Here is a 24,237-nt window from a genome sequence, read left to right on the forward strand (position 1 = left end):
GGATGGCATTTGTATTTAAAAGTGACTGGCACTGGGTGCAGTGAACTTGACCCTTCGAGCACTCACAGCAACTTCATTCAAATGTTAGGGATTACTTGTTTTGGCCGACTTTGCATGGAAGTGCTATTGCTCTTTATGTTGAGGGAGACAGAGATTCAAGGGGACGGGCGACTTAGACAGTAACTCACCTCCACCACAGAGGGAGAGCAATGAGACGCATTCTTGCATGGCTCGTCTAGGTTGAAGGTCCGGTCCAAAATATTAGGAGAAATACAACCAATCAACGTATAAACTGAAACACGCGCATGCATGTAAGAAGAAACTTTTGTACCTGTCGTAAGTGTGTTGTTATCCACCAGGAATTAAAAGATAAGTGGACAAAAGCACACAGAGAACAGAAGGATGCAGGTTGTTGGATATAACACAGTTTTTTTATTTTATTTACTGCCATTCCTATTGCTTAAGACAGACAAGCTGTGGCACAGGGAGCACAGAGTGATTCAAACAAGTCAACGCGACTGCCGATCTACAAACAAATCTCTGACAACAACAAACGAGAGCGGCGCAGCAAAAGAAGAAGCAAGAAGAACAGCGTTTGGCAACCATTAACATCTTGGAAACTTCAGAAGTAAAGAAAAAAGAAAAAGGAGTGCACTCTGCATTTTTAATAGTAAACAGCGTCTCTACTTCATCATGAACTAGATAGAGAAAAGGAATCAAACAAGTAGGGCTGCTTCTCCGCTCTGACGTCGGGCCCCCTTTTCCACCCTTTTTAGTGGATTTTGTCAGAAGCGCCGGATCCGTCTCTCGCTTTCTCGAATGGCCCGCAGCATTACAGGGGAACGTGGTGCTCTACACACTTTAAGAGTAATTAAAAGCGATTGAACAGCTGTAATTATGAGAAACGGCGTTTGTGTTCCGGGTCATTCCATCAGTGTTGCCTTTCATCAGAGCAGAGGCGCAGAGGCCCCGCTGCCAGCCTTCGTTTTCTCCATATGCATATCTTCAAGAACAAACAACTGGCAGGCTGCCTACAGGCAGGCAGGCAGGCACACACACACACACACACACACACACACGCACACACACGCACACACACGCACACGCACGCACACGCACGCACACACGCACACACGCACACACCCATGTAGACATGTGGGAGAGTCAGCGTGCACAAATACACGGGCCGACGACTGATCACATGTTTATTCACATGGCTAAATGCACACAAACAAACACATGTACACGCCGCCACACCTCCACAAGCGCACAAGCGCACAATTGCACCGTGAAACACTAGACGACACATTGGTCATGCTCCCCCATTGGGTGACATTCATGACATAACTTTCTTATAATAATCTTTCTTTGGTCACTGCAGGCTCCCTCTATTTCTGAACACACTAATAGGAGTTTACAATATACACAACTGGAGAATGAAATACTATGTGAGCAAAGTGAGTTTTTATTATTCGTTTTTTACTATTCTATGCCGTATAATAACACTGTGACAATTAGAAAGCATGTATGCATGTACTGGACTGTGAATATAGTGAGTTAATCTATTGATAAAAGCATGTGTGGGTTACATGATTAAGTAACAGAATGCACTGAAATAATCAATAGTTACGTATGTATGCTAACACTGAAACGCAGGTTCCACTTATGCTTTGTTAGATCGTCGTGACACTAGGAGCTTGTCGTTAAGCTTGCGTTGTTGGCATGTTACTGAAGCTATTCTGGTTCTATATGTTTTTCTGAGTTTCCTTCCAGCCAACTCCAAGCTGTGGGGGCTGAGCTGCTGGGGTCAGTGGAGTGGAGGGGAGTGGGGTGGGGTGGGGGGGTGTAGATGAACCAATCAAAACAAAATCAATCTTGGTGGGATCACAACAGAGGTGTCTGTCCTCTCAGCTGATGTGGGTGGCATTCAGAGAAGCTGGTGGGTTTTCCTCATCTTTCTTTTTCACTTCCTCTATCCATGCTTCACATCCTGTTGAAAAAGATAAAAATGCAGAAAAAAAAGAAGATATTTTCTTTTAATTTCATCATCAACTGTTATAATTGGACATAAGGCTCCCCCCGGTAAGGTTAACTTAACATTTGGATGTAATGGAGCTTATTATATTTACAGCTCAGTTAAGTTTATATATTGGCCATTCAAAGTCTCGCTCTATGACAGTGGTCGAAATGCCTTAATGCAGGTCTATAGGGGCCAGGATACACACTGTTTTATGATTGGTAGAGTATATTGGAGTGTGTAGGTACAATATGTGTGACAGCAGGTGTTGAAGTGGTCAAGGCCAGGACAAACCTTTGCTTTGAGCAGCTCCCAATGCTGAAAACGTGATATTGAAATGATGAAGTTGTTTTTGGCGTTTGTCGCTTCACATGCACAACATGCAAAATGCTATACATATATATAACTTAACTCTTCATCACTTCAAGAATTATGCATTCCTCTGTAAATAATTACAGCAGCATCCATGTTGTCCGTGTGAATTTGTGTGAAAATAAAATAAACAAATGACCATTAAATCGCAGATGAGTAGCAAGTAATCAAGTTGCATGTATACAACATGTACATACAACTCAAATGTTCCACACTTCAACATCTCGGGGCCCACCTCCACAGCAGTGACTCCACTCTGTTGATGATGTCAGCCAGATCAAAGGGCAGCGGCATGTTGGGGTCATCCACACCCCAGAAGGGCCGGTCCACTGGGGCCTCCTCAGGGGGTAACGTCTGCGCCAGAGTTGAGTGGCACCTGAGGCAACAGGACACAGGAAACAAGCGCACACATTAACTCCTCCCTCCCATCAAAACCAACTGGGAGACACTTATCAGTAATAGGGCACACGTCTCAGGTTGTGCACTAAACTTTCTACCAGGGCTTTCTTTTTTTTTGACATGTGGGCACTTCTGTCCTTGTGACATCCAAACTACTGAACCAAGACAAATCCATACGACAGAAACTATTCTCAAATCGTCAGGAGTTATGTTTCTTCATCCTTATGTAATTGCAACTTCATTCATTCTAAAGAAAGTCGTGCTAGTCGCCAACAAAGGGATTGTAGTTGGCAAAGATGAACAGGAATCTTTCCATCTGGATCTTCTGTATTGACTGATCAGGTCTTTAAAGGGGTCGACCCCAGAAATGTCATGTTGTTAAGTCAATGATATGCGTGTGTGTTAACTCGTGCCTAAACACACAGTGGGTAATGTGTGTTTGACCAGGAGGCAGCCGGCTTGTGTGTTTCCTCTCCGTTTTATGGCCGCTAATAATACTGGCCTCAATTAGAACCTCCGGGATATGAGAGAGTAAGTGTGTCTGTGTGATCTGTGTGCACAAAAGGAAACTGGAATTCATTGTTACAAATGCTTCAGATAAATGCATCTTTACCCTACGTATTACTAATGATAAAATAACTATGGATTTTTATGCAACTTGCACTTCCTTTTTTTGGGGGGCATTTCCAGTGAGCTAATAGGAGCTGAGGGATAGGGAGACACTGATGCATCAGGAAAGTGTTTCTAAAGCCATGAATGGCAGCAACAGTATCAAGCTGATGAGAAACCATGATACCGTGTACCGTGATTAATGCCTCATTCATTCTACTCACACACAGCAGGATGCGTTCAGGAGAACATCACTCTCTGCTGCTGCAATCACGGCAGAGCCGTGAGAAATCCAGCCCTTTTCACATCACTGTGTTAATTTCATATGATTAATAATCTGGGGTTAGTTGTAATTTCTACAGTGCCTGGAACCCCCACAGACCATAGCCACATCTTTTGTCAGACCAGTGTAAATATTTACTGCGGTGACTTGGTGTTGCTCTCCGCTGTCATTGTAAATCTGCCCTCCCTCTGCCTCTTGACAGATGAGTGACCCCTGACCTGGGGGTGAAAGAGGGAGAGGAGGAGGATGGCATTCGTGTGTGTGTGTGTGTGTGTGTGTGTGTGTGTGTGTGTGTGTGTGTGTGTGTGTGAGTGTGTGTGTGTGAGTGAGTGAGAGTGGCCTAACATTTCCTTCTTGAGCCACAAGGCCATTTCTACTCCCCACTCAGTAATGATACCACGGTCTGTCCTATCATATTCCTTTACTCCATCCACACCCTAAAAAACCTCAAACAACCTTCACATACACACACACACACGCACACACACACACAAGACCACCACCACCTTGTGGCCAGTGACTAAAGAAGGGTTTGGGGAGGACAAGGAGAGCTTAAAAGAAGGATATGATGGCCGGTTATGGATGGATGAGGGGATGTTAAAGTTGTCAGGGGACAGCCGGGGGCTGCCACAATTTGTGGTTATATATTTTCACCGGAGCCACTTAATGTTCGACTGGCTCTCGGCCTAAGTGCTGCATTTTGGTGCGGTTAGCCCTTTAAAGAGCTGCTGCATTACAGTGGTGAGGAGCAGCATTAACATCCACTGTTCCAATATATCTTCTGCGCTCTGGATCAGGGCCTGATAATAGCATCTGTTAACATGCACTAAGTACCATTATGTAGCACATCACTTCATAAATAATACGATTAGGCGACCTTGGGGCTTTGCGACGAGCCGTGTGTTTAAATGTTCTCATCATTTATTTAGGGTGCGAATTAAAGGAAGCGCCACTTCAGAGAAGGAGGAGGAGGACATGGCTGGCATACATATCTACAGAGTGTGCTAGAGAGAGAGGGAGAGAAGGAAAAACTGACCCAGACAGCACACAGTCACACTGTGTGGTGCTGCTGACATCAGCTTGAGGACACCACGGGCCTTGGGAACCCAGGCCTTTGATTTGGTCTGATTAAGTATTCATGCTGTAGAGCTATGAGAGAAAACACTCGCCTCTTTCCTGCTGCCCCGACTCATTCTGAGAGGCTACATGCCGTAAAAACCTGACCAGCCGTCTTCAACAGAGCTGCTGCAATTATCTGACAAGGGATCTTGCAACATTAGTTTGAAAATAGAAAGCTCCTGGGTTACCAAAGATATAAAAGATATCAAGACTGGAAGACTATCAAAGATAATATAGTGTAGGTAATTCAGCACACACTTTTACACAATCTACCACTGTTCACAGAGCACCGTCCCTTGACTGCTAAAATGGAACCAAACAAAAAGTCAATATCAAGCGAGGTGCCTTAAGCTCTCCAGGGCTCTTGCTAGAAATTCAGTGTAAGCCGCGGTGGCGTACAAACAAGACTTTCCCATGGCAGAGCAGCCCACCTTAAAGTTAAGGTCAAAGACAAAGAGGTTTGCATGGGGGGGGTGGGGGTGGCAGGAGGCAGCGAATGTGTTTGTGAGTCCAGGCTGTTCCAATGGATTAACCCCAGACAGATATGGGCCTAACTATCCCATCTGGCGCTCGGTCAAGAGAGATTGGCAACACAATCACTCATTTCAATTTGCCCTGAAACCTTATAGCCTGGCAGGCCCCCGTTCAAATGGTATGCTAATGTGAAAGGTATCTAGGATTCTATCGCCTCTATTCCACAGAGGCCTTTCCCTCCACGCAGCACAGTGCACTTGAACTGCGGCTGGGGCGGGAGCTCCACGGCCCTCGCTGCAATAAGGTCCGGAGCCCCCTTTGCGCTCAAACTAACCACTTTAGCTAAAGTGAGTGTTAATTATGGACAGGCAAAGCAGTCAATAAAAGGTTAATGTAAAAGTCAAAGGATAAATTCCTTTAAGCATTGCATCATTCCACCATCTCCGCGACCAACACACTGCTCGCAGGTCTCCTAATCAATACGTTTTACTGTAATGCGCTCCCCATCGATTTCCGCCCCCCCCCCTCCCTTCCTTCATGGTCCGGGCTCCATCACTTGGTTAAAGGATAGGAAGAGGAAGAGGAGAGAGAGAGAGAGAGGGGAGGGGAGGGGAGGGGGGAGGGGGGGAGGAGGGGGGGGGGGGCGAGAGAGAGAGTAAATAAAATGATTAACCTCGGTTTCACTTTGTTGTTTCACTCTTAGTCTCTCTCTGAAAGGCTTGTTAGAAGAGTGCAGGGTGGTCTAATATCATCGTTGCCATCACCACCATCATCAGCATCATCATCAGCCCACTCAATCTCTGGCCGGTGTGTAATTGTGTAGCAGTTCACTCAAGCAGGGCCATACATTAAAAGGCCCTCTGCTCTTAACAGGATGGAAATCCGCCTAATAGACAACATCAATGCTTCCAACTCTTGCAATTACACTGATAAATGCACAATTGTGTCAAGCCAAGTGAAAAAGAACCCAGAGAACGCAGATAGGAGACAACGCTTATTGCATTATGGCTACAGGGGGTCATTTGTAACCACATGGGATTAGACAGATTGGGCTGCTGGACTCAGGACCTCATTTTAGGAAAAGGGTGGAGTCACGCCTCACTGATGGAAAGGTTTTTGGAAGGAATATACAGAGGCTCAGATATTATTTCTAAACTTGATGTTTTACGTGAGAGACATTCAAATTACCATTCTGTGGCGACAATATTTAAAATGTGTCCTTTAAAAGGTTTTGTAGGACATATCAAAATAGTGCCTTAAACAACCGTATAGCAGGGTTTTGGTTTGGGGTTTAATCGCATTTTTACCTCTTATAAAATGTGTACACATTTCAATAATGTGAGAAAATGAAACTTACAAATAACATGATATTTACAGTTGAACTCAAAGACTAAAACTTTCGCTTGGTAGATAACATATTTGGCTAATGCTACCTGAATGTTTTGTAAATTGTTATCTACTAATACAGAAAAAGAGAAGATAGAAAGAGATAAAAGATTAATTAGACATGACTCTTGCTAACGTTACGAACATATGCATTGCAACATCTTCAAAATATGTGCCGTGCCCTACACATTAGCTTCACCGGACAAAGTAATAAAGCCTGAGCTAATGTGAAACGGCACAGGACATCAATCAATCATCCATGTCAATGTTGAGCTGTATTATACGTCCGTGCTGATTAACGGAAGCAGAATACCTCAGGTCACCTGCTTCCTTACGCTCCATTTGACGCTGTAGCAAACCTGTGCAGGTGTGAAGTTTTACGGTCTTGGCAACCTCAGTGGGGCCGATAGCTGAGAATGCAATCTAACAAGTCATGAAAAAACAGGCGTGTGTCTCATAAATCAGCCTGCCCCTGAAGGTAAGGCATGCAATCAAGTTGCAAGAGGAGAAAAGAAAGTATATTATCCATGTGCAGTGTTTAGTAAGAAATGAGCGATTGAGCACATCTGTCTTTGTATATCATGCAGTTATATATGGGAAAGAGAGAGAGAGAGAGAGACAGGCAGATAGCATTTATCTACATACTTATCTTCCCACAGTGTTGTGCAAGATATTAGTGATGTCATGCAGAGGGCAATGTAACAGGGAGACATCAGGAACAAGGCCCGACATGTGAAGTGTCGAGCTTTGGATCTCAAAGCTACACCACCCATGACTCCAAGAGTCCTGTGAACTCTCGGGGCTGTCCTCATTAGAGCCTGAACAGAGCCTCAGATCCCCACCCACCATCCCCAACTCCCATTATCCCAATCACTGCCACATTCAGCGTTAAATGTAAAGTAGTGCAGAATGCCAGCCAGCCAGCCAGCCAGCCAGCCAGCCAGCCAGCAAGCGTGGGCAGCGCCGCGTCTTAACCGTTTCCTCAGGATCAATCAAATGCTATTGTGTCTGCAGACAGCTGCTGACTGTACACTTTGTGAGTATGTGAGGTGGGCAATTGTGGAGAGAGAAACAGAGAGAAGGGTGGGGGCGTCATCAAATGCATGACATATGTTCCTTTCATTTTGATTCTCTCTAAGGAGCCTAGGCTAATAAAACTAACATCTGATGCACTCCTTTTCCCTTTAATTAATGGTTGTGGAAACCACACAAAAATGCATTAGCGAGATGGGGGGGGAGGGGGGTTCTGCAAAGAGGTGGGTGCTGCGTGGTGTGTTTAACACTCTCTCGCCCACGTGCCACAATGGCTCTGCTGCTGCTGGGAACAATGATTCTGCCAGGGCGCATGGGTACCTTTGGGTGGGCCTGTGAGGAGTCCCTCTTGCCAGCTGCAGTCTAGGCTGCTCATTAAACCACATGAAACAAATATGTCTAATTAATGGCATCGCCAACCAGTTTGGAATGCAGGGCCTTGAGTTTGCGTCGAGTGCATGTACTGTACAAAAAGTAAGTTGGAGTCCACAGAAGAAGAAGGTGCGTCGTACCTGCACAGCCCCTGCCTCCTTCACACCCAGAGTGTTTGATGTGGCCTGGCTGGCTGCCCCGTCTAGAGCAGGGTGAACCAGATGTAACAGAGAAACACACACAAAGCGAGGTAGCCTCTAAATAGCCTTCATAATTGGAGGCAATAAAACACTATTGCAGTCTGGAAGTGCAAAAGAGGCAAGCCCCTGAACTACAGCTACTGCTCTCAAAAACCAGGTGGACGTCCATTAGGTGCTTAACAGCGTAACAAATTACCGAACACCCTGGCCTGCTCCCTCTCCTCCTCGGGCAATGGGATGGAATGTGGCCTAATGTCAACACAGGCACAAAATTTACGAGCAGACAACTATTGTTAAAATGCAATCAGGTTCTAATAAAAAAAAGAGGCAGGAAAAGGACAAACAGATAGGACCCTCCTGGCCGTTTACTCTTCCGATAGGGTTGGAGAGACAGATCACCCCCTAAGGCTCTCGATCTGTGTGTGTGTGTGTGTGTGTGTGTGTGTGTGTGTGTGTTTGAGAGAGAGAAAGAGTCAGAGAGCATATGTATGTGTGTGCATCTGAGAGAGAGAGAGAGAGAGAGAGTGTGTGTGTGTGTGTGTGTATGCTCCAGGCTGACTGGGGAGGAATGAGGGTGGCTGGGGCTTTTGGCCGACCAGCCACCTGTGCCAGGCTACAGGCTAGCTCCACAGAAGCAGCTGGCTTAAAGGAAAAGTGGAAAAAACCAAACGTTTACTCTAGGCCCCGCCAGTAACACCCCAAAGACAACACTAAGTAGGGACGGCCGCCTAGCTCAACAAAACAACCCTCTCCATCATCGCCGCAAATGAGCCACACATGGCCACACATGGCCAAATACCAGAGTGAAACATTGTGATATATTCAGGCAAAACTAATTAGAGCTGGTTCTGAAGAGACACTGAAGTTTTTCCTGATGACGCTGTATATTTACAAAAGCCCAGGAGAGAAAATGGAGCAATAAGAGGACTTGATGGCGAGGGTAAAGAGGTTACGAGCCTGCGAGTGATTGCACTTTTTTCACGGCTCGGCTTTCCAAGGCTGTAAATCTGCTGTTAGAGAATCAGGAAGAGGGTTACTGTGGCGTTGGGAGCACTAACTCTTAGTTTTCCAGGGCAATGGCACACGATGCTGTGAAAACGTGTTTTTAGAGTGTTCTTGTAAAACAATCATTTTTTTTAACCCTCATCCCATCCCCTCCATCGCATGCCCCCTCCGTCCTGACCAAGCGTCAGTGCCTTGTGGGCATCATCTGAATGGCGCGATAAAGCTGGTGATAGATGAGGCTTGCCTCGACATCTATACAGCGGAGCCATTGGACGACACATGACCCCAGTCACATGATTAGGTCGATTCAACGTGGGCATAATTCCCACCTGTCTTCAGGTGACAATGGCGGGGTCAAGCGGGTCCAGCTAATTATAGTCTTTTGTAACTTCAATTCCCTGGTTACAAGTCATCCTTCTGTAGCTCCAGGCGATGTGGTGTTAAGTTCTGAAGGCTTTTTGTCAAGCGAAACTGTGAGATAGAAGTTTAAAACTGTTGCACAACAAATATTGGGTTCCAGAAAAGTAACCGCATCCAAAAGGAGATAGACACTGAATGTGCTGTTCCCTTTAGAGAAAGCGTGATAGCAAACAGTCATCTCTTTGTCAGTGGTATTCTTTCAATAAATATGACATGTTGTTCAAACTGCTTTCAAAAAGTCACCTCATTGTTGACATAATAGGCAATGCAAAACAGTGATAGTCGACACACCCTACTAAAAACGGGCATAAATCTTCAACCCAATAAATTTGACAGGTCCGGGCGTAGGCTTTATATGACTATGAACAGAGACGAGACGTTCTTGTAAAAACAAATAGGTCAAAAAAAAAAAACTGAACATTTGATCACGTTAATTGTGTCATTTTCTTTGTGTATGCTAGACAAAAGATAAAAAACATCACTATGATCGGATTATTTAATGCTTGTAATAACTTGCACTGATAGAGATGTACATACTCTTTTGACAGGACACCAGTCAAATCAGTTTTCTTCTAGTGCCACTACCGAACAAACTTTTGCATATCAAGTAAAATCTAATTAGTAAATTGAGAGGATTATAATAAAGGATTTTTACAAATGTTATTTACTTTTGTTTTACTTAAGCTTTGAATGGACAAACAAAAAGAGTGGCACATATAAAATATGCTCACATTCAACAACTAATACTAGTTGTTGAACATTTACAGTACAGAAAGAACTCATTCTGAGTTATCGAGTAACTTATGAGTCACGCATTTTTTCTTCTTCAGTAAAACAAAAGAAAAACTGCAGCTTGTCATCAAAGCCTGAGAGAGGGCTATTGTGTTTGTAACACAGCAATGTGAGTGTGTGTGTGTGCATTCATGCGTACACATGTGTATGCTATGCGTCCACGCGGGTGGAGTGCTTTTCCGCCAGGTGTTTGAACTTCTGCATCACCTGGTGCTCCTGCTGCGTGAACACGAGTTTTGTTTCACCCTATTAAGTAAATAGTGTAATTTAAGGGCCTCTGCATTTAAAACGCTGTGAACAGCCAGCAATTTGTTTGGAAGAGCAGCCAGGCTAGGCCCTGAGGCGTTGCACCAAACAGGATGCAAAGAGTGCACACAGCGAGCCGAGGAACGCAGTACAATGGTGTGTGTGTGCGTGTGTATGAGTACATATGTACCTGCCTGTGAAGTCGAGTCTGTTTGAGTAGGTGTGTGTACAAATCAGTCATCGAAAGTTGTTCTGGATCTTAAAAGAGAAGCTGTTTGTGGTCTAACTGGTACCTAATGATGTTGTGTTTGTAGTGACGATATCAGGCCTTTATTAAATAACCGACTACTGGCATAACCAAGGGCTGTGTTGCGTAGAACACAACCCTTTGTATATAGTCACACAGGCGTTGTTCCTATACTGATGGGAGTCAAAACACCGCCAAAGAAAAGGTGACACAAAGCTTGTGCAAAAGACAACAAGAAGACATCAGCCACAAGCAGAGTTTGGCACAATATAACCGAGGGATTACAGATGAAGTTGTAACAGGGATCAACTCTTCATTGGTTTCCTCTCAATGATTTTTCACTGCACAAACGGCCCTGCTCTGCACTACCTAACCCAGCGAGGATGCTTCGTACTAAAGTCTCCGTCGTTACTGCTGATCCAGGGTCAGCTGTGGGGAGTAAGAGAGGGATAACCTCTTTCTGAGCCCCCTAGAAGCCCAGATGGCTATGTGGAAGCGCTGATCCAAAAACTAGCTTACAACTCAATCGCTGTGGCCAAATCACCAAGTCCACAGTTTAACCCCCTCCGATGTCAGCCAAGGTCACAGATGCACACTTGAGAAGCAAAAAGGGCCAGGAGTGAAGTGCTGCCAGAGTCGAAGGAATTAGATCCGGGCTGAGTGGCCCTCATCTGGCTAAGCCTGGTAAGTAGCAAGACTAACAGGCTGAGGCACGGTGGTTTGGGTTCACACTCACACACACACACACACACACACACACACACACACACACACACACACACACACACACACACACACACACACACACACACACACACACACACACACACACACACACACACACACACACACACACACACACACACACACACACACACACACACACACACACACACACACACACACACACACACACACACACACACACACACACACACACACACACACACACACACACACACACACACACACACACACACACACACACACACACACACACACACACACACACAAACGGACACACACATAAATAAGGAGGTAAACACACACTTAACGTAGTCACACACACACACACGCACACACGGAAGGACTCCGAGGGCTACAGATGGTGTGCCCTGGGCCTGGTGACTGGGGCTCTGAATGAGCTAGTTTTAGATCCAGTGTGGAAGCTGTCACGACGCACAGGTCTCAAGGGTTGGGGCGGAAGACAAAGAACGGCGGAAGGAGTGCATGAGGGGAAGAGAAGAGCGGGCGGGGCCCGACTCCTTTCCCTGCATGGGGGCTCCGAACAGTTTTGGTACAACATCAACATGTCACTGTCCATTTGTGCCCTCTTGCCCGTGCCCTACCCCTGTGTCGCCCCACAGCAACACATTTTCTCTCTCTTTCTCTCTCTCACTCCCCCCCCCCCCCCACTCTCTCTCTCTCTCTGGAAGCCAGCGGCCACTTCAGCCGTAATTCTGCCTGACTTCCGCTGTCTGACTGGCAGGAGACGGGGAGGATGAGGACAACAAGCTGTGAATACGGGAAGAGACAGAAAATCATTGAGAACCTTGCCTTTATGAATCTTTGATGAGTGAGAGTGGGGGTTGGCGGGGACTTTGCCTCTGGTTAAATCAGAGCATAGCGTGTGGTGTGTGTATGACTGCCAACAGAGGTTGAGATAAACAGGGTTTGGACCAGGCCCAGACAACTGCACACCCCACAATTGGGAACATTTGTCCATGCAATTAGTCCCTGTCCTCCCTGTTCATATTGCAGGTAAGTGGTGTTGGTAGCTAGCAAAATAGCTAACGCCATGAATGCCTTGGAGCCCGGCAAGGGGTTGAAATGTACCAGTCGTTCTTTGTGTGCAAGTCATCCTCCATATTCAATTATAACAAACTTTTTTTCTTTTTACCACAGACAATAAACCAATGAATTATTCTTTATACACCAGGTTGAAAAAATTAAGCACTTCTTAAGCGAAGGTAATATACGGTTGCATGCCATTTCACAACAGTTGCTAATATCCAGCATGCATCATTCATTTCTCCGTTGTTTAGTTTTAACCTGACTGCTATTCTTCTTTCATTTTATCAAACAAATATATAAACATGAGATGGCTACCAACTTACATTGCTATACAATTGAGGTGCACATACCGTAAGAGGTACTGCATTTTCTAATATTACTTTTGTCTGAAATATGACCATTCAAAGTTATTGACATCTTTTAAGATGCGTGTGTCACATTGTGCAGGAAGCATTTTGTTTCTCATGGCTGACGTTGCTGGTAATAGGTATTTTCTCATCCATGTAAACACCAGTTTAACACGCACACTAACATGTCGGCCATGACAAATGACATGCGACTGACTATGTGCAAGAAGAAAGAAAAACAAAACAATAATCTGACGAGTTGCTATTAAGCTCTCCCACACTGAAGTTTTCTAATTAACAATGATAAAGTATGTTGCAGATCTTGTAAGGACATATTTGCTTGCAACGAAAGCGTGGGAAGTTGTATTCCACCCGCACCCTTGCAGTGTTCTCTTTTTCACCGTTTATTGTTTTACCTTCACACCTGTTCGGTTGTCGGGCACATGAGAAGCTCATGATGACTCAGAGGAGGTTGTTTTAATTAATAATACAAGGCGTGTTACAACAACCCTCCCTCAAATCTTTTAATAGGTGTCAAGCAGGTGCCAATTTTCTTCTCAACATGAGTTGGGTTATGTTACGAAACAAGCAGAGCAGCATAGTAGCTTTATCTCATCTGCCACCTGTGACAGCTCAGAATTCAGGTCCTCCTGGAAGCTCGGCTCATGTTAATGTGTCACCAATGAGGCCTTTTGAAGACTCCGCTCATCCACCTGTCAGCCAGCACAGAGGTGCTTCTGACTCACTCCCGATCACATAAGAGCTTGGCAACGAGATGAACTGTCTCAAGCTGATCAAGAGTTGCTTTGGCTTCCTTCTACATCTGTCAGGTTCAAACTTTACACTACGCTACACATGTTGATCACATATAGCAAAATACAGGCCCGATTCAAGCGGCTGTGTGGACTAATCCACTTTAGGCTTGATTTAACACAGAATTCCTACTTTCTGGGACCTTGTGACGAAGGCGGCAGATTGATTGACACCGACTGTAAAGTGCCTTTTCTCACAGCGTGGAGACCTGCCAAAGCAGTGATCTCACGGCTTCCTACAGCCTCAGGAATAGACAACGGAGAACTATGCCTTGTTTCGGTTGGGTTGTTTATGGGGCAGGAGTGAGTCGAACAGTGCCCCCTGATGGTTACATGAAAATAATATACACCTTACATCCTCTGTACCAGGGAGGGGGGTCTATAGGTAGTGCGGCTAAAAAATGTAATGCAAAGGAAACAACATCACCTGACATCAAATGCAGCCTGTGTCCAGCCTTTGTTTGCAGGCAAAGGGAGGTGAAAAGAGCAGTACTTAGCAGAGCAGCTAACCTGTGGTCATATCTGCTGAACAAATCAATAGAAGTGTCTGAGAGCAGAGCAGAGTGTGCTGGGGGGAAAGCTGGAGGGGCTACCCCTGGCCCACTGCCCCCCAGGCACGTCCTGGGGGGTACCTGCCTGTCTCTTCGCCCTCCATCTCTTCTGCTTCAGTGCTCCCATCCTGTGACTACTCGCTTGCACGCTCTCACACACACACACACACACACACACGCACACGCACACACGGGTGTGACATATGGATACATGTGCACACACATCGTATCCCCTGATACCCTATAGTTCATGGACTACAATATGGACAAGCTTCAAATGGCTTCCCATTGTAGTGGTCTTTCACACAAGAGGACAGAAGAAGCCTTACCTAATGCACAACGGAAAATCTCCCCCCACCTGACCCGAAAGCCCTGGAGAACAGTCGGGTCCTGAGCATCAGTAACAACAGTACTCCTCCAAAATACAGGAGTCCAAGTCTGTAAAAAGCAGCGACCCTTCCCCTCATCTCTCCCTCACTTGCTGCTGCCTACTTACTTTCAATCACAGTTAACATCACAGAACAAGAAGTGGAGAGGGATGGGAGGAGGCGACACACAAGCCTGCTGCACAATGCACTTGTCTGGCAGCTGCTTGCTCTGACATTTGAGGCCATGGGGACCTTGTTGAAAGAGCAGATGCTCACTGATGTACAGGCACATGAACATGGCGACTACACAAGTGGCTCAAGCTGAAAAAAACAACATATGACAGAACAGAACAAGGGGAAAAGGCTGAAGATGGCAGGCTCAAGCAGAGATGTGCCGAGTGTAACAACACAACCACAAATACACAGCAGAGTGGACATGGCACACTGGCATGCCCGTGGATAGAAGATGACACCACGCAAATAGTGAAACGGATGAGGTGCACTTACGACAACAATCAAATAAATATTTGCACATCAAAGGTACAGAAAAAAGATTCATGCAAAGTATACATCTTTTGAATAAAGATGTATACACAAATGTGCAGGACAACATACACACACACACGTCCTCGTAAAAAAGACAAGAACTCCCACTAAGCCAATGGACAGGCGGAGTACAAACTCACACTCATTGAAATACAACACACAAATCAACCTATATGCAACTTTTACGTTGACCTATATGCTACACGAGTGCACCTTGTAAGCACTACCATGGGATACCTCGTTATCATGCCAACAACCTTGTTACATCATTTGATTGTAAGGGCGGGAAGATAGCCAAGAAAAACAAGCGTAGAGGGATACAGCGGGTGGGGGGGGGGGAACAATAGGAGGCGCAGCAAATAAAGTGTGATGGAAGGATGAGATGGGAGGAAAACAGATGGAGACAAAAGAGAGAAATACAAGACACAGAATGCAAAGTGAGATGGGTACAGAGCAGGCAACATCGTGGTGCATCTCCGGCAGAGAGAAATTAGTTTCCGCAGAGGACCGCAGGCAGCGTTATGGAAATGGGTGGCTGGCAGCTTCTTTGGCTGACTGTAAACAGGATCTTGGTAAGGCATATAGCCTCTAGTGAGGCCCACGGAGCCTGGCATCATGGCGGTGCCGTGTATCGAGCTGCAACACTCCCACGGTCCCTCCTTCTATCTGTCTGGTTCCTTTGCTCCAACCTGCCCGAACTCCACTCGTGAGTAATTTATGAAGCCGGGTGGGGGTGGTTGCGGAAGCGATACGCGCACATCCTGACGCCAAATACATGACATGTTCCACATGTCTTCCCACGAAAACTACAAAGAGGCCTTTTGTCTCTACAAAGAAAAAGAAACACAGAAAAGTAGTGAAGGCGTTTGGGGCGCTCGCATCACTTTGTGAACTGCTGTGAACCAAGGGAGTTAATGGCCACCAGAGTTAAAGTAGCTACTTTAACTAATTAAGCTGTTCCTTCAAAGAAGATGACATTCTCTGGCAGCATTGTCTTGGTTATCTGGCAGCATTGTCCTCCGGTCATGCCAGGGTACAGATGTGAGATACTGCCAAGTGACTAGAAGAAAACCAGGCTAAAAGAATAGCCGCAATCGTAGCCCTCGTAAAAAAAATAATCCAGTATTAATATATCATTGTCTATTAATCTATTCCTTCACATTCAAACTCCAAGTGTCACATGTAATGTGTATGTGTGTTAGTCACATATGTGCAAGTGTAAGTGTGTCTACTAGTCTGGCTCTGCCTCTCTCTCTCTCTCTCTGCTCTCCTAACAGCTGTAACTAGCACAATTACAGAAGCGTCCTGCATTATCTTTGCCGTGCTGCAAAACAAAGTGCAGCGGCGTAATGCGAGGTCTTACACAAAAGTAAACAACTTCATCTTGTGTCTGAAATATGTGTCACTACGATTGTGCAAAGCTGCCCATCGACACAGCTGTGTCGGGTTGAAGGAGTGTCTCCTAATTAATGAGAGAGAGAGAGAGAAAGAGAGAGAGAGTCAAAGAGAGTGAAACTCTCTCTTCCACAGTTCTCCTTCAAACAAACACTTCCTAGGAGACCCCATTGTTTGGACTGAGGCATCATGGGTAGCCTTATTTACAGATTTTAATTGCTCTGGTGATCTGTGGGTAAAACACCCTGTCGTAATCACCCCACAATAGAATTGCTACTCTTTCTGACAACTGTAATAAAATGCTTTACACAGCGTCCGGGGGGGGGGGGGGGGGGAACAAGGCAGAGGAAACAGAGAAGGGCAGAGAAGAAGAGACAAAGATGGTAGACGATGTAAAAAAAAAAAAGGAAAAATGGAGACAAAATAAATAAGGGGAAAATATTTTGGATGCAAATCTCCTCAGCGAGAGGAACTAATCCGAGCGGGCGGGAAGCAGGGATGAGGATGGGACTGTTGTCCAAGGAAATGATTGCTCTCCCACCTCAAAGTGACAACCATGAGAAGCTCTCCATTCCTGGACCTCCGAAGCGGAACCGCAGAGGAGACATGCGCGGCAACCATCAGACAACACACACACACACACACACAACACAAACACATAGATTGGGAATGAGGAGGTAGGTCAACTACAGAAAGAGATTAGGCGAAGGTATGAACATGGGACCGTCAACTGCAGCTGATCTGGAGGGAGCTGGCACAACTAGCCCTCATGTACTCTCACGCTGCTTTCAAAGAGGTGGTAAACACAGTTTATGCCAGAGTTGAGATCAGAAGATTTCAAGAATCTGAAATTAAACATTATGGGCAGAGATAAAAATCTACTACATTTTCATGGACAATGCCTCAATGCCTGAACAATAAACTCTGTGCAATGGAATACAACCGCCATGCCATAAACACTACATGTATCCCACTCAAAATGCTCAGTGCTTTGTTGAGACAACTGCCGGAGCAGTTTGTTTGTTCACTCTAGGCAATGGTACCATTTAAAGCCGTGCTCAGTAGTAGTGTTGTGTTAGACTACGCTGCATGAACTGGAAGGTGATTCTTATATATGTTGATCAGTTCTTTTGCATAATATTGAAGAACAACAATAGTGAAAACACCATTAATTAAAATCCAATAAAAAAAAATTAAAAAAACATTCTCAACTCTTTCTGTACAGTATATTCAACAACTGTCTACCATACTCAAAACAAAAGGACATGTATTTAAGTGAGTCTTATTGTCCTTAAATTACAATATTCTGTGTGCATTAATATGAGTTTGTATTTTTCTGGAATATTAGTCCGTGGCACCTCCGTACAGATACATTGACCTTTTCTTTAATTGTAATTAATTAGTTGCATATAATAATGTTTGACGCCCTGAAAAGCGACGGTGACGCTCCACTGCCGTCTGTTTGTTTTTGCTGAGACGAAGAGTAGCAGCTCCTCTATTTGGTGAATAAGCCTGTTTTACTTAAGTGTGTCAAACTCTATCCCATTATTATGCCTGCTGATAAAGGTAATACAAACACCCTGTGCATCAAAGGTCCATGAAAAATTAAACAGCCAATCAGCTGGCAATTATTCTCTTTAATCTCCTAGAGGCAGCCAATGGGGATGTGCCTCTGGTGGTGGTGGCCTGGAAGGGATTCATGCCTTCGGTTCTGCACATTCCACAATCCAAACACTCACTTTGCATTATGCTCAGCTCAGGCTAAAATAAAGTACGAGCAAACTTTCTAAACTGTCCCCCCCCCCCCTCACTTTTCCTGATTTGTGAGAATTCACCACCGTGAGTATTGATACATTAAAGTTAAGATAAGTCAATTTGCCTCGGTTTCTTCTCGACTATTGATTGTTTAAAGACATTTCAACTGGACATGAAGACACCCTGTTCATGTTCCAGAAGAGCTGATCAATTGCTCATTTAAAGCAGCAGGATGGGGTGCCATGGTGTTTAGTGGAGGTAATGTTTATTGTATTACCATCAAGAGCTTACAGTTGATCTCAAGTTGTCAATGCCCTCCGTTAGATTGTATTACAAAGTATTGAATTCTTTGTTATGGATTACAATAGATGCAGATCAGCAGCTACAGAAATCAGTTATTACAACTGCAACATTAAAATAGGACTGCCTGGTGCTGCCAGAAGTAAAGCTATCAGAAGGTCACAGGCGCTGCTGTGGCTAAATGCAGCAGTCTCGGCCATTCTTTAGCAAACCACCTGCTCCACGATATGATAAGAAACCATTTACTCAAAAGACTGTGTGCCATATTGCACCTGAGATGACCGAAATTTAAAAGAAGTCTGACTGGAAGTTTTACGGACCATCTTACTTGGTCAGGCGCCACTGTGGCTGTGGCTCGACCCACCGGTTTGATTCCTGCCACTGCAGTCCACACTCTCCTCACAAACACTCACTCACTTCCCGTCCAATCGATGGGCATGTGGAGCCGCTCAATGCCAATGATTCTACCCTGATCTTAATTAGAGAAACACATCAGATACAAACGACATCTCAAATCAATTGACAAGTGCTGGGTGAGGGGACTGGGGTCATATACAGAGACAACTTTCAGTGTCTTTTTCACAGGACGAATGAAGGAATCCTAAAGTCCTTTGACGCCTCATATGAAATGTAAGCAGCTCCAGGGCAAGGGTCTCTCTGGATTGCAAATTAGTCTTGTGCAAAATAATTACAAAAAACTATTCCTGAATGTGCCGATGTAGAAAGACGCAATCCAGTCGATCTCTGATGGCTCTACCCTGTATCATCTCTTCATCCCCATTTTCCACTCCATCTCTTGCCCCCTTCCGTCGTGGGAGATGGATGAATGGCGGTGTAACGGGCTGACAGGCTGCTTAGCCGCATGGCTGAGTGTATAACTAGCAAAATTAGTCAACACCTACACCCAAGGAGCCCATCAAAGACAAGGCTATTTAGTGTGGCGTCTAGGGAAACGCACAAGCACACGCACGCACACACACACACACACACACACACACATAAAAAAGAGACATCCATTTGCCAAACGCTTGTACACACATGTTCATTCTTATTGGCCCGTATGTGCACATTGATGTCCTCAAATATGTAAGCATGTGTGTTCACACACGCACACCGATATGTTGCAAAAGTACACACACACGTACACACACACACACACACACGGCTAAGGGAGTCAATAGTGCTGATTTTCCTTGTCAGCTCCTCGGCAGGCACTGGTTTAAAGAGACATCAATCTGTGATGTCAGCACTTACCTAATGAACCCTCTCAGATCGATAGAAGCACTGGTCCGCTACACAGTCTGCCTTCACTGCCTGGCCTGCCTTCATGTATCCTCTGACACTTTTGGGATCTTCTGTATGCTGTACCACAATAGTGCCTATGAACACCTGAGCTTGTCTTTGTCTGAGCAAAGGGTTGCACTATGAATACATTTTCAACAGTTGTCTGTGTCCGTTTTTATGCATACACATGTGCCAGTCAAACAAAGCAGTACCTGACCATTGCTGTACCTCTAAAACCTGGATACTGGTGTGCCTTCTTTTCTCCTGAAATGCATCCATTTAGGGGCTGACTGGTGAAGGCGATGGCTACGAAGGCGGCAGCAGCACGAGATGATGCTGTGAAATTAGATTAGTTCCATTTCCTTTGATCGGCCTCACCCTATCCCATCCTGCATGTGACACTTCAAATGCAGGAGCCTTCCTGTGCCACTTAATTGACCAGAATAAACATATTATATTGTGATAAGTGTCGCGATTGTAACAAATTGTACAGCGTGACTGACACAAATCATGGCATTAGCCTTGCCTCTCTTATCGGCAGCCTCCTTGTGCCTTTTCAATAAACAATCTAGTAGACGGAAAGAGAGAGAAAGGCAGAGCGAGGGAGAGAGAAAAAGAGAGGGAGGGATTGATGGTGGGTGAGGCGAACGGGAGCGCTATGGCCGTGATCTAACGTTTACCCACTTAACCATTCAAAAAGTCATCTTCTTCCATCAGCGCCTCACTCGGCGCTGCATGAGAAACATTATCTTTCCACAGGAGCTATCATTCACAGATGGCTTCCCCCTTCTCAGCAACCTGCCACCATGCATTTCCAACACTGGGTATCGTGTATGCGTGTGTGTGTGTGTGTGTGTCCTTTAGCGGGTATGTGTCTATAGTATGGGCATGTGAATGGTGTGGGATGTTCAGAGAAGAAATAAAAGAAAGGGAAGAAAACTAGAGGAAGAGGATATGTTTGTATATGGATTTTTGTTGTGTAGCTATGAGCATAGAGGTTTGAAGGGAGAGAGGTTAAGGGATGAAGAGAACTGCTGGAGGCATGGGGGGGAGAGTGTGTGTGTGAGAGGGTGGCTGACGTGTTAATCAGTGAATCAGCGTCCATCCACTAATGTCTGCCAGTGTAAATAAGGCCCTCATCTCCTGCCGTCACATACGCTGGCTTTCCAGCCCATTAGGCCCGAGCTGGCTGGCTGAGGCGGCCCACCGCTCGCTGGAGACTCATTTACGTGTCTATAGGCATCTGTGGCTGGTGATAGGAAGCCCACGTGAAATTAATGGGACTATGGGTGCTGCCAGCCAGCCAACCAGCCAGCTCTCTTGCGCCCACACACACACACACACACTTTACCCACACCAATCACCAGCATGTACGCTTGAATGCATGAGCTCGCACACCTTCATGTGCATGCTCACACACACACACACACACACACACACAACACACAGACACACACAGAAAAACAGAAAAAGGCATGGACGTACACACGTGCAGCTTTTTTTAATGCATGCCGGGTAAACTAACCTTTGCAGTAAAGATTTAGCAGCTTTATTAGTTTAGGAAATGGCTGTAATTAAGGATAATTCATAATGGTTGCTTCTCCTCTCTCTGTGGTATTAAAAGGGGGCTTGCCTAATTAAGACCGCTTGCATTTGTGCACTAAGGCAGTAAAATGGGTGGAGTTGGGGAAATACAAGGCATGGTGAGCAAGAGGGAGGCCTCGGCAAGGTTCAGGTATGGTCGACAGGCCAGCTGAGAGTCATTGCCTCATGGTCTTTACACATCCTTCATAAAATTCGACATTTTATTTGTCTGACAGTTTCCAAAATTAACACCATTCATGGGGAACATAAGGTAAATGTGAATTTACCTTATTTTCCCCTACTATAACAAGACAGGTATTTGAAAAGCCATGAGCTTTAACGCACTGTGTGATACTTTACAAAGAAATCACCGTAATTGATTTTTTTTTCCATTTAACAATAGCAATAGAGGACGCCGTTTGTGTAATCACAGATGCCTAAACCATGGCAAGACAGGTCCCTCGAATCCAAAACAATGGAGGCACTAATGTCTCAGTGCCAGGTGGCCGGGCAGCCAGGGCAGAAAAACAGGGGGCTGGGCACGCTCCCTAGGCTCCGCAGAAGAGGTGTGCGTCTGGGTTCAGCCCACCTCCCTTTCTCCTCCCCCACCGGAGGTGAGGCACGAAACCAGAGGATAGGATCAATAAGTCCACAGATGCTGCTAGCTCCTTTCACTCATTACCACTGATGAATAATAGAGGACAGCCCCAACCTCCTCAAGATCCTTGTCCTCTCTCCATGTGCACCCATCGAGAGACACAAAAGAAAACACACTAATGCAGGGACATGAGGACAGGAGTCAGGTCCAGTTCAATCTCATGAATGCATTTCATCACGGATGGATCTAACAGGACAGAAAGAAGTTTGTGCAACATGCTCACACAGAACACGAGTCTCCTCTCTTTAAGGCAGAACATCCCACTCTGAAGGTGCCCCAGTTTTAGTTCACACCATCTTTCACAGTTTTACCTTCTTCGGTGCGAGAGGTATGAGCAGCGGTGCAGCACTGACCATCAGCCCTTGAATTAAAGAAGAAGAAAAAATACACCAGCTGCTTAAAGCTACACCCAATCAATTATGGAGTAGAAACCTGTCCAAAATGTGATTTCCACACTGTCCGCCGCATCTTTCACACCATTATCGATTACTCTCGCTTGTAACGTTTTCTGTTAATTCTGTTCACCCACACAAAATCTATATGTGTGCATTTCAAAGCAGGCATCAGAGGCTGCCTCAGCTCTGCAGGCCAGACAATCACTGTCAATCTACCTAATGACCAAGTGTCTGCTGATGCATGCTAGTGAAGTGGGGAGAGTCCCCGGGTGCAACTTGAAGCAGAATGGAGAGCATCCCCAGCTTCTCAAAGTGTTGAAAGGGCATAAACCCCCCGACTGGAGCTTTTCCAATGCTTCACTCTTTCCTCTGTAACTTTAGTTAGATCAAAGAGAATGGGGCCCTTAAGTAGAAGGAGTACAGATCAACTAGGGTTGGGGTGAGTCGCATAAGGATGCAGACGGAAAGTTGAATGATAGCGTATTCTGTCAGAGTGCGATTCCTTGGCTTGACGAAAGCGTGTTTTAACAATGTATGGCGCAAGAAGATCCTCACTGAAGGTTTAGGTTCAGTGAGGAAAGAGCAAAGGATGAGTGGAGGGCAGGAAGTTGCAAGACAAGGGGGGCCTGATGTTCCTGCTGTAAAACCCTGCCCCCGCTTCATTTCTGGGAGCGCTATGGCAGAAGGCGCTGGCTCTGTCCGGTATATCAGCCTAAGGATGTAGGAGATTGAATCAGACCTGCTGGTTCGCTGGCCGATTCAGCAGCAAAATAAATGACAAGGCAAGTGCTCGGGGAAAGAGAGCGAGGGCGGCCCAAAGGTGTGACCCCACTGATGAGATGAGAGGCAGACCAGACCTGCCAGACGCACTATTAGAGTCTGAGACAGAGATGGGAAATGGGGAGAGAGGAAGAGATAGCGGAGGCCTGATGTCACTTTATCAAATTCCTCCCTGGCACATGGTAACAGAGGTCAGGGTAAGAAAAGCATGGGGGCAGAGTGTAAAGCTGAGTGAAAACACAATGCTGCTCTAATACCTTTCATAAAGAGAAAAGCCTCCTCATCCACCAGCCATGATTAAATATAACCTGAGTGCCGAAAAACTAACCCCCGCTACCCCTCCAAAGCCCAACTTTGTGTGTGCGTGTGAGTGCATGTGTACACTCGCGAGGTGAGGAGGGTAAAAGCAATTTGTGGAGAACTTGTTGGGTGAGTGGAGTGTGTTTTCGTGGCACCGGGAAGGGAGCGGGGGGAGCGAAGTGGGTGCTAGATGTGCACATCCTGGCCTGCAGCTCTCTGACACCAGCCGGGCCACAGTTAATGTGTTAGACTGCTGGTCGCCGGAAATTAATGCTGTCATCAGCAGCTGGTAGAAGAGGAGTTAGAGTGAGACTGTGTCACTTCTGCAGAACAGCGGCCACTGTGGCCACATTTGGCCATTGCAAGATTCTCTTGAGTCTGTTCCTTTAAAGACG

General features: G+C 45.7%; 1 protein-coding gene across 3 annotated transcripts in view; it reads right to left on the reverse strand.

The window, feature by feature from the left end:
• Positions 1-1,442: 1,442 nt before the first annotated feature.
• fto (FTO alpha-ketoglutarate dependent dioxygenase) overlaps positions 1,443-24,237 on the reverse strand; it is a 111,386-nt gene continuing 88,591 nt past the window's right edge. For all 3 annotated transcript variants that reach the window (XM_034529275.1, XM_034529276.1, XM_034529274.1), the window contains 2 exons: positions 2,625-2,765; positions 1,443-1,990 (listed from right to left, as the gene is read on the reverse strand). In XM_034529275.1, coding sequence (XP_034385166.1) covers positions 1,984-1,990; positions 2,625-2,765 — 148 coding nt within the window. In that variant the 3' untranslated portion in view covers positions 1,443-1,983. The remainder of the gene's footprint in view (positions 1,991-2,624; positions 2,766-24,237) is intronic.

Source organism: Cyclopterus lumpus, chromosome 3, assembly GCF_009769545.1.
Source record: "Cyclopterus lumpus isolate fCycLum1 chromosome 3, fCycLum1.pri, whole genome shotgun sequence".
Classification (NCBI taxonomy): Eukaryota; Metazoa; Chordata; class Actinopteri; order Perciformes; family Cyclopteridae; genus Cyclopterus; species Cyclopterus lumpus.